We start from the raw sequence: 11,611 nt of genomic DNA, 5'->3' as shown, positions 1-11,611 counted from the left end.
TGATGACCTCCAGTTTTTCCATGCGTACTAATTCCTCTTTGAGTTTTTCTCGCAGTGCGAACGGGATTTTCCTGCAGGGATGAACAACAGGAGGCACACTTTTATCCACGTGTATTTTATGTATTCCAGGTAGACATCCAAGTCCTTCGAAACAGTCTTTATACTCCTCCATGAGTGAGTCTTGATCATTTGCAGATTCTGGTGATGTCACAACAAACACTCTTTTTACCAGATCGAGCTTGGCACATGCACTGAGTCCCAGGATTGGTTGTACTCTCATGTCCACGATCAGTAGCTGTGCTTTTATCTGCCGACTTTTGTGTTTGAAGGTTGCAATGCATCCACCTTTAACAGGGACACGTTCTCCTGTGTATCCTGTCACTTTTGTTTTCACTGGATAGATTTTGCTCTTTACAGTGAGTGTTTTGTAGTCCTCCAGAGATAGCAGATTTACGTGGGCACCTGTGTCTAACTTGAATGGTATTATACTCTCATTTACCTCTATTGGCAGAATCCATTCTTCCTTTTCGATTGTACAGGCCTGCACCACATCCACAATGAACTCGTCATCCTCTTCTTCCTCATCAACTGTGTGAACTTTCTGTTTTGTAGCTGCCTTGCAACATTTAGCATAATGATTGCTTTTTCCACAGTTGTTCCAGGATTTTCCAAATGCAGGACATGACTTAGGCTAGGCCTCCACATTTACCACACTTAAACTCTGCAGATTTCACTTTTTGGTCTTTTTGTTTGGTAAATGTTTTCTTTTTCCATTGTTCTTTATGTATTGCATGAACTGTAGTTTCACCTCTCCGTAGCTCTTTTGCTTGTGCTCGGGTGGTTTCTGCTGCTCTGCACACACTAACACACTTGTCCAGTGTGAGTCCTGTCTCTCTGAGCAGTCTTTCTCTGAGACCATTATCCACTGTGCCACAAACTATCCTGTCTCTCACTAATGAGTCTCTCAATGTGTCAAATTCACATGTTTTACTCAGCGTGTGGAGCTCTGCTAGGTACTGATCAAAAGGTACTCCTTGCTTTTGGTCATGGGTGAAAAACTTGTACCTCTCAAAGGTCACGTTCTGACTAGGCACGAAGTAGTTCTCAAACTTTGTCAATAGCTCTGCCAATGTCAGATTAGCTTCATCCAGCTGAAAGCTATTGTATATATCCAAAGCATCTTCTCCAATAACATGCAAAAAGATATGAGCTTTCTGTTTTTCATCATCACCCCCTGCTCCACTAGCTGCTAGATATATATTAAATCGCTGCTTAAAGCGTTTCCAGTTATCAGCAAGACTACCAGTCAGTTGCATTGAAGTGGGTGGACTTAGCTTGTCCATGAGCGTACGTCGGGGTGAGACAACTTCCACAGCTCTCTGTTGTTGCTGGTTGTGTCCCGATCCGAGCCCGAGATCCTCTTCTTCTTGTTCGATCTCCTCTTCTTCCCCGTTTTCACTTCCACTGCTGCTCGTAACAACGCTCGTAGCCATGACATGCCGTAGCAAACTCCGCTGGCATGCTGCTTTGTTAGCACGTTTCACTCACGCGACCGGACTTTCCTTTTTTCTTTTCCATTGCTCTCCCGTGGCAAAACTTCCTTCTGTATCTGCTCACGGCCACTTCTGACACCATGTGTTGTCTTGGTAAGTTCACAACGAACAGACAAGGCGTGATAACGTGTCGGTTAACTTTATAGCAGTCTTCACAGATAAAACATCTCGTGCTGCATGCATGACTGTTTACATCCAACTCCTGTTACTGCGCATGCCTAACCACTGCTGCATGCTGGGAAGTGTAGTCTTCTAATAACACACAGAACACCACACAATTGTGTTTTTTCATTTGTGTTGTGTTTTTGAATTTGCAATTGTGTTTTTTCATTTGTGTTGTGTTTTGGAATTTGCAGTTGTGTTTTTCAATTTGCAGTTGTGTTTTTGAATTTGTCGTTGTGTTTAATGATTTGCTGTTGTGTTTTACAATTTGCAGTTGTGTTTTTGAATTTGTCGTTGTGTTTAATGATTTTCTGTTGTGTTTTTCAATTTGCTGTTGTGTTTATCAATTTGCAGTTGTGTTTTTGAATTTGTCGTTGTGTTTAATGATTTTCTGTTGTGTTTTTCAATTTGCTGTTGTGTTTATCAATTTGCAGTTGTGTTTTTCCATTTGTTGTTGTGTTTAGTGATTTATCGTTGTGGTTTGCACTTCAGGGCCACCGTAGCCACCGGACCAAGATGGCGGCACCCCCGCTCACCAGCGCTGATAGGTTGCATCTGTCGATACGTGTCTACTCTTTTATAATGTCAATGATTAAGTCTCTTTTCCTTAGCTTATGGAGAATAAGAACGTTCCTAATCATGGCCGCCACTTATAAACACTTCTGGGCTTCAGGAAAAATAGATAGGATATGCACATGTGTCATGCACATGTGTCATATACCCAATGACACATATGCGTCCTCTCCTGTCATACAGCACTTCTACCACTAGATGGCGGTAGACAACAGACCATGTCCTCTGAAAAAACAATGTGTTTTAATGACGAGGTTGTAAACAGTTCATAAATTATAATACTGACCATCTTGTTTGTAGATTAAATTAAAAATACCCGCTATCATGTCCTTAAACAGTTTGAAAACGAATCAGATTAGTATCTCCCTTTCTGAGACTCCCGAGTTCTTTATTCCTATGCAGGTAGTTGTTTCTATTTGATTCAAACTCAAAGTTTAATCCAAACACGTTTTTAATCTGTATATTTGGGAGTGTTTCCTAATCATATGCTTCTATGGTATGTAATTAGTCAACTTAGTGACGTTGAATATGTGGGTGCGTTTTGCTGTAGTGGGTGTTTTGGCACGGGCGGTGCTTGACCGCTGCAAGTTGAACAGCCATTGGTTGAGCGGTGAACGCCGTGACGCAGATGGAACGCACGCGGGGCAAAGGTTTGGCGCGGTTGGGTAAGGAGAACAGACTCGCATTGCAGACGGCGGACAGAGAGGACGCGAAGTCACACAACCGAGTCTCTTTGTAACTATTCCCCTCCCAGAGGAAGACCAAAAAAAAACACATTATCGGGTTTATTTGAGGAGTTTATCTCATCCTCTCATCCTCCAGTTGTCGGCGCTTGCTTGTGCACGGGCGCACGTAAATTCCTTGAAAATGCCTCCCGTCGAGACCGACACCGGGAGGGAGCTCAGGTCTCGAATACAGACGCTCATCGACTCCAACCAAGTGATCGTGTTCAGTAAGAGCTACTGCCCGTACTGTCTCCAGGTGAGGGGATTTATTGTTCTCTGCTGGGAGTTTGGATGTATTTTAGGGAGGACTGTGCTCAGGACATCGGTGGGAAACTTGTATCTCCCAGGGCGGAGGGCGGACTCACGGGCTCCGTCTAAGTCCTGGTTCGTCCGGTGTTTCGGCTTCACTCGTTGCGCTGTTAACTGGTGACCGACTTCCTTCGTGTTGTTGTTGCTCCTGGTAACAACGGACTTATCCTGCGAACGCAGTTTAACTGCGATTTACAATAAAGTGTTTCTTAGTTTTATTTGAACCTCTGCCGTCACGACAGACGCTAAAGGTAGTCTGTCACCGGTTCACTTTCGGCTCCAAATTGTCCGCAGTTTGGGTTTTCTTTAGGTCGTTCAAAACTTTTAAGTCACGTTTCTGGCAGAATTAACGAAGTAAATGACGTTTAATGGGTTGGTGCGAAGTTCACACTGAGTTTTACAACACTGGCTTGCATAATGTACCCTTATTAACACAGTGCTTGTCACAATAAGGGCAGGGCCCCCTGTAAGAGGCGCCAGAGAGCGAATTAGACACATCCTTTATCACTTTAGCAGAGCATTTTAATTAAATGTAAGTTTTAATGGAAAACGTTAGCAACACATGTAATAATTTGTGAGAATTCAACTATGTCGCTATAAACCAGTCGACCAGTCTCAGTATTGTAGTATTTTAATCAATGTTAAACATTCACATCAAATTTCAAATGTGATGCACATTGGTCGTTTCACACTCGACGTTTAATCTTCCTAAACTAAGGGTCCATTTACACAATGGTTTTCAAGTGAACACGTAAAACATTTGTTGTTTTGGAGGTCTGATTAGACGTCATCAGTGCTTGTAGCCACTAAAAAAACTATCTCCATGGAAATGAGGGGAAATGCAACTTTCTGGAAACAATCCGTCTGCACATGTAGAAACTCGGCCTGCCATAAATGATTATTTTGATAGTCTACTAATCACAGATTTTTTTCTCGATTAGTTGACTAATCAGACCAAACGTTAATTGAATGTAAAACATTACAGCTTATTGCGCCAGCATGAAGCTGCTCTTGTATAATCATCATTAGTTTTCAGCTTGAAGTGTTTAAGGTATATGCATAAGATGATGGTTCATTAATCCTTTACTGAAATATGCTTGTAGCAACAAACACTTGTTCAACTGTGTAGAATAAAGTGCAAACAGCTGAGTAAAATAAGGAAAAGGCACTTGCCTAAACAACACAAAAATAAATACTTCAGCTTTATTGTTTACATTCTTTTTCTTTCCGTAATTTGTCTTTGGCATCAAACATAGCAACTGTAGGCACATGTAACTAAGGAATTATGGATGTTTTGGTCTCAGTGACTCAAATATAACAAGTGTGTTTTGTGCTCAGTGCTCACAACTGTATTCAACTACACTACGCAAACATTAGCATTACCACATTTCCTATTCAAACACGTCACTGTAATATGACACAAAAAGCATGAAATGTCTGTTCTCAAAGACTAATGAATCAAATCGTCATTGCTAATGTTAACGTTTACAGCTATATGAGTAAGTAATAAGTTAGCTTCCTGTTTAAGCTAATATTAGCAGCTAACTAGCCAGTTAGCTTGTCGATACGACGGTCCCTCTTCATCGTCGTCATAAGCCACAGCGTGCTTCCTTTTCAGCTGCTCGTGCATCAGTTCTGCTACCGTGGAAGTTCTGTCTTGCAGATATTGCATTGTGCGCTTTTCTCTTTTGTTTTCTTAAAATGCTCCCACACTGTTGAGCTCCATTGCCGCCGGGTAGCCATGATACCTGAGCCCGTCTGGTACAACTTCAGGTGACATCACGGCTGGCCCTGATTACCACTATTGTGCATGTGTGACCAGGACATAAAGGCAGACGTGGCAGTGGAAGGTGCCGCTGCAGTTTTGAGAGAAAAACAAAGATTAAAAAAAATAAAAACGACGCTTCAACTATTAAATTAGTTGTCCACGATTTTAATAGTCGACATAATCGTGACTCGTCGACTAATCGTGGCAGCCCTCGTAGAAACACTGCACATGTGCACTATGGCCCTCGTAAATAGTTCTTCTGCACATGCTCAGTAGCTAGACAATAACAACGTTTGCCTCTAGAGTGGCATGACTCCCAGACCATATTCTACTTGGTAGTTTTATAGTTGACAGTCACTGTCCAATAAAATCCAATTTAGTCGTCTGTCAATATGAATGTCCGTGTACTCCCATTGTTAATGTTTAGAACGTTGTTCTCTGCGTGTACGCGTGCGGTTTCGCTGCAAAACCAGCCTATAGCACCCACTAGTAGACAACATGCTAAGTACATCTCTAAAGTTTGGGCGTCTGTCATTTAGAGCACCAGTCCACAACCTTTTTTGCGCTACGGACCGGTTTAATGTCAGACAATGTTTTCACGGACCAACCTTAAAGTGTGGTGGATAAATACAACAAAATAAAATCAGACGACCAGCACAAAAACTTTAGTATTTTGAAAATATAATAATAAACGTGAATCTACTGTGCACTTGTATGTCTTTCTACTTACTTTTATGTTCTTCTTCTGTCTCCTCACTGGAACTTTTCCCCTTTGCAAAGAATCTTTCCAAACGCGACTGGTTTTTACTCATTTAGCCGTTTGTGGGTTTAATATCAGCGCTAATGTGTCATGTGACCGACACAAGTGTGAGTCATAGACGGATGTAACGGAGAGAATTCGATCATTTTTCAAAATAAAAGATTGTTCCGACTCAGATAATAAATAAAATGTAAATGATGTAAGTTGTTTATTCTTTGTGTGCGGTCAGGTACCAAACGACCCACGGGGGTTTGGTGACTGCTGATTTAGTGCGGCTAATAATTCAAACCTTTTCTAATTCTAATGTTGAAGAACCCTGTTTTGATCAGATTGTGTACACTATGTTAGAGTTTAGAGACTACATGTTTTTGAGAACACGCGATAAGAAACTGATCCCTCTCTTGTGTGTCTGTAGGTAAAAGACTTGTTCAGAGAGCTCAAAGTGGAGTGTAACGTGGTGGAGCTGGATCTCATTGGTAAGACTGCTTTAGCTATACAGACGCATCAAAACATTTTAGCCTGATCGTTGGTGTCAGATCCAAATATATTGCACCTGATTGTAAATACACTGTTTGTATGTGTTAAGGCAAATCGATGCACAACACAGTCACTGGTTGCTTTATCTGTCTGTGAAAACAAAACTGTGGCACGAGAAGCTGATGAAAAGAAGTTGTGGTTCGATTGAAATGAAAGTGGAAGCGTAAGGTAGCCTTCAACATTCACAATGTTTCACATGTTGCTGAATCTCTGAAGATAAACTGTGCAATCTAAGCCTCTTTTAAAACTTGGGAGTCACCGTGAGCCGTGCTGCATTTCAAATTAATGTGCACTGACTGGACTTCCCTCCCCAAACGATTTGTTAGCCAACCCATGCTCGCATGCCGTCGTCTTCCTTTACTGGGAAACTGCTGACTCACTCCCCGAGTGTGGCTCCACGCGATATGGCTCTGTTCTTTCACATCTCACTCTGCGTCACTCTTGTGTCCTTTTTCAGCTGGATCAGTTTTCAGTTGAAGTTTGACGATGAATCATTTAATAATTACTGTCATTTTAGCAGTGAAACCAGTCAGGCTGTTTATTTTTTATTGTTGTAAACCATTTTGACAAAGAGGAATGTGATATTGTGTAATATTAAAATGGTGCAGGCATTACATAGTAATCGCCCCTCCTTTCTGATTGGCCACTTTAAGTGTCACTTTTTTCCTGGTCAGAAGTACATTAGAGGTTATCATTGCTGTGCAAGTAGGTCTTACATAGTTATCTCTCAGATTTCATGAGGGTCCGAGCATTGACAATGCGTAGGACCCTGTTGAAACCCTAGGTATTATTATTATTATTATTATTATTATTTGTCAACCCAAACTGACGTGATTTTGAGGGCCTTAGCATACATAACCTTTTGTGAAACTTTTTGCACTTGTCAGGTCCAGTGAAAATTCTGATAATTTGGGGGCATTACATGTGTGACTTGCGACATGGCTCAATGGCGCCACCTGCAAAATTGGGAAAAAGTAGCCCCAGAATCCCTTTTCGCCGGGAGCTACGAAAATTGACACACATATGCAACAGGCCAAGACAAACACAATACTCTCTTCCGGCCCTACTGGAAACTCAACTGAAAGTTGGATATTTGGAGGAAAATTGCATATTTCAGTGAATTTTTGCTCAAAGTTTCCCAGGGAGAAACTACAATCTATTTTCAACTTAGGCTCTTTTGATAGAAAATGGGGTTGAAGAGCAAAATTGATCAAACTTTGTTGCAAAAGTTTTCGGGTGCGGCCGTGACCACGCCATGAACTTGGTTTCACCGTGAAACAGGAAATGCACTGTAAATTGGCTGACTTTGGTCAGACCGGCCTTTAATTTAGCACATTGCATTAAAGTCCGGTCCTGATCACAACCATATGAGTGTTTCCTCTAGGATTTTCTTTTTCAGCAGCGGGGGCAGCATTTTGGACTTGCCCCATGTCTGATCACAGTCGAAACAGTCACAACCATCAGGCATAATGCACTCGCATTAGCATACATGCTAATCAGTATATGTGTTTTGATCGTCAGCATACTCGTTTACATTGGCACACGTGCTAATTAGCATCTGGGCTAATTAGCATACACGACACGCGAGAATCCATATTTGATCACTGTCGAGACACGACCATTGGGCATCGGGCCAGCTGCTGGTAACGTGAAGTGAGGTGTGCATGCAACACATTGTGACATGCAACACATTGTGACATGCAACACATTGTGACATGCAACACATTGTGACATGCATGGGCGTCTGAGGACCTCTTCAACGCTACTTGCAGCTTACATTTGATTTTATTTTATTTATTTTTTTTTTTTTTTTAACTGTGCTAGCTAAACTGGTGTCTAGTCAATGCCTAATTTTCCTTAATCTGGGTTATTCACAGAAACATAGATTGTTTTTATATATATATATATATATATATATATATATATATATATATATATATATAAAAACCCTATTGATTAATTCTATTGATAGTTTGTCATTAATTATATGAGTGGGAAACAGTGACGTTACGCGATCAATCAGAAAGAAGAGGGGATTATGAGGCGTGTATGCAACGCCTGCCACCCTAAGTGACGATACTCAACATCACCGCACGCGGAGAATCACAGAAGTCACACTGCGATTCCATCTTTTATGAGCTTGTGATTTTGGCATTGAATTTACACCGTGTAATTGTACGGACTTGCAGTTTTTTTTATTGTGTGGTTGTGGTTTTAATGTTTTGGTTTTTGTTTCCTTATAAGAGCGATCAATGGGTGTGATTGTAATTTTTCCCCGATAATCACTTTTATGTAACACCATTATATATTTTTTTAATAAAGTTTTCAAGCGTTTAGCTTTGTAATGATTTTTCTCTTTGGAAATAATTTTTTTTTCCCGGTATTTACCACAAACATTATCAGTAATTAATGACACAGCTCTGATTGAGAGATACAGAAATTGTTAATTATTCTGAATCCTTTCACTTCACTCGAGCCACTTCAGTCTCCTTGTTTCTACAATAGGTTCACTAAATACACTTTTATTGACAATATTTTCAAAGCATACAGAAAACTGCAAATAGTACATGCAGATATTTGTATTTATTAAGTGTCGAAGTTTAACAGTTACTGGCCAGACATTGGACAACATGTTCACATTTGCTTCACATGAACCCAAATGCATTAAAACAAATATACATGTTGATTAATGACCATTGGACCAATTACTTCTTCTGCTTCTGTGTATGACTCATACTCTATGGAATCGTCCGTTTAATCATCATTTTTCTTTTCTCCATGATGAGCTGGGATGTGCATTAGCAACAGGAAGCAGAACATAGAAGTTGTCATTAGTTTCAGTCTGATAAATATTTTGCCTCTCCTCGTTCGTCCTTGGATACCACTGAGATTCTGTGTTTTCTCACTATGACGGGGAGCGAGCTCAGGATGACCAGCTTTTAAAAAAAAAAATGATTTCTCTGTCTAGAGGATGGAACTGACTACCAGGAGATTCTGTTGGAGATGACGGGACAGAAAACTGTCCCCAACGTCTTCATCAACAAGAAGCACCTCGGCGGCTGCGACAAAACTGTGCAGGTGTGTGTGCATCCGTTCGTTTCAAGGAGCTCCGCTTCTGTTTTTCCATTGATCGGCGAGGTCAATGCGCAGGGCAGTTGTTCTTCCTCTCTACCCACGAAATAATGGGAGTGTTCAAAATGTTGTTGGCAGCAGAAAAGGTTGAGGTGAGATGAGACATGTGAAGGTGTGTCAGTGGCTTGGCAAACCGGTTACAACCTGGAAATGTTGGATGAGTTCACCCAGAGCTCTTTGAACTTGTTTCAGTCGTTAATAAAGGAGCAAAAGCCACAAAAATCCGTGAAGAGTTTAAAAGGCTGAAGGCAGATTGGGGGAAAATATAACTTAGATTCGCATTACATCTTTTTCAAGTGAGAACACAAATCCTTGGCATTATGAATGTCAGTTTACATGACAATGGTGTTCGGAGCCACTGAAAAACAGGTGACTTTTTTTTAAAACTCTCCGTCTCTGTGGAAATGAATGAAAAGACTTTTCTGAAACGCTGCCACTGTGCATGCACAACCCAACTGTGGTACATAGTTCCTCTGCTCATGATCAGTAAATGGACAATAATAGCAGTGTTTGCCTGTAAAGTGTCATGACTCACTCTCCATGTTCTCCTGAGACCTGCTTTGGTTTGTACAACACCAGCCATTAAATCACCAGACACATTTGGGCCAGCAGAGTTGGATCCAGGAGGATTTTACTCTGAGCTGTGCTACATGCTACTTGCTGCAGAGTTCCGGGACTGGCACACCAGCAATGCTACATGATAAAGGTATTACAGATTCTTTATCAGAAAGCTGGTGAGTGTGACGGCACACGGTTCCCACCCAACCATGTGTTGTCTGCAAGTGTGTAGATTTGCATATGGTGGACGCAGTCGTAAAGTGGAGCCTTCAAAGTTGTTGGTGTGCGTGGTGTTAACACATAGGCTATGTGAAAATGGTTTGCAGCAATGCACAGCCTTTGTTTATTGTAGCGCCCCCTCGCCTCACCAAGATACTAGAATATGACGAAAATGCGAACATTCATCTCGGTCCGGTTTTGGTTACCTTGAATCTTTTGATTCACTCACGAGGAGAGAGTAGACGTCAAGATGAACAGTGACAACCTTTATTGCCTCTGGAACAAATGTATGGAAATGCAAATAAGTAACGGAACAAATTAGGGCTGCGACAACAAATCAATAAAATTTGATTAGTAAAAGTGTTGGCAACTAATTTCATTATCGATTCATTGCGTCATGCGATTTCTGGACTATTCGCCATGTTGCAGAGCCGTTTACTTCACCGTCGGAGCTTTGTCAATGGTTTTCTGACTGAAAGTTTAAAGAAAAGAAAAAACCCATTAGCCTGCAAAGCGAGTTGAACGGAGTGAGGCGGTACAATAGAACCTGTGAGCAGCAACCTGGTAACAACGACATCCTGGCCTGGACACGTAATTTAACTGGTAACACACCTTAATGAGGACAACCTGCCTGACGAGGACAACGGACAGGTTTTCCTGGAACATTTCAAGCTGAGGGACACTGAAACAGCCAAATACTGATTATTAGAATATTCCGACATTGTGGTGTCAGATTAGTTTTGACATGGACACAGAACAATGCTGCATTGTGAAGCTCCTCTCCGTTAGTTTCACTTTCTCTTTCCAGCAGAGAACATAAGGCCTATGGACCAAAACCCACCGTAAGCGTATCCAATCTGGTCCCACCAAGCAAGGAGCTTATAGAGGATTTAGACTAGTTTGTTGTTTTTTTTAGTTTTATTGTATTTTGCACCAGAATGTTTCATTAAAATTGACTTTATGTTAAAATTGTAATAATTTTCACTATCTAACATTTTGATCTTGTAAAAACATAGACAATTCCATTCCATACACTGTGACCACAACAAAGAGATTCTTTGAAGGGTAAATTTAAAGGTTATTATAGCAATATTTTACCAGTCTGGTCCACTTGGGATGAAACTGGACTGTACGTGGTCCCTGAAGTAAATACAATCTTATTTAATAATTTTTTTATACATCTTGTATACAGGTGTGTATATATGTATTTATATTATATACATCTCTGTATTGATTCAATTATGTACTTTTAAATAACTATAACATTGTTGGTGTTTGGTTCGTTCAATATCAACTGGTCCTACAACTTGAAATG

General features: G+C 40.8%; 1 protein-coding gene across 1 annotated transcript in view; it reads left to right on the top strand.

Annotated features, from left to right (window-relative positions):
• Positions 1–2,966: 2,966 nt before the first annotated feature.
• Positions 2,967–11,611, top strand: part of txnrd3 (thioredoxin reductase 3) — a 39,345-nt gene continuing 30,700 nt past the window's right edge. The window contains exons 1-3 of the mRNA XM_080495903.1: positions 2,967–3,269; positions 6,266–6,326; positions 9,356–9,465. Coding sequence (XP_080352029.1) covers positions 3,156–3,269; positions 6,266–6,326; positions 9,356–9,465 — 285 coding nt within the window. The 5' untranslated portion in view covers positions 2,967–3,155. The remainder of the gene's footprint in view (positions 3,270–6,265; positions 6,327–9,355; positions 9,466–11,611) is intronic.

The sequence above is a fragment of the Blennius ocellaris genome (assembly GCF_963422515.1).
Source record: "Blennius ocellaris genome assembly, chromosome: 4".
Taxonomy (NCBI): Eukaryota; Metazoa; Chordata; class Actinopteri; order Blenniiformes; family Blenniidae; genus Blennius; species Blennius ocellaris.
Note: the sequence above shows the minus strand (reverse complement) of the source record. Positions and strands in the feature narration are given on the sequence as shown.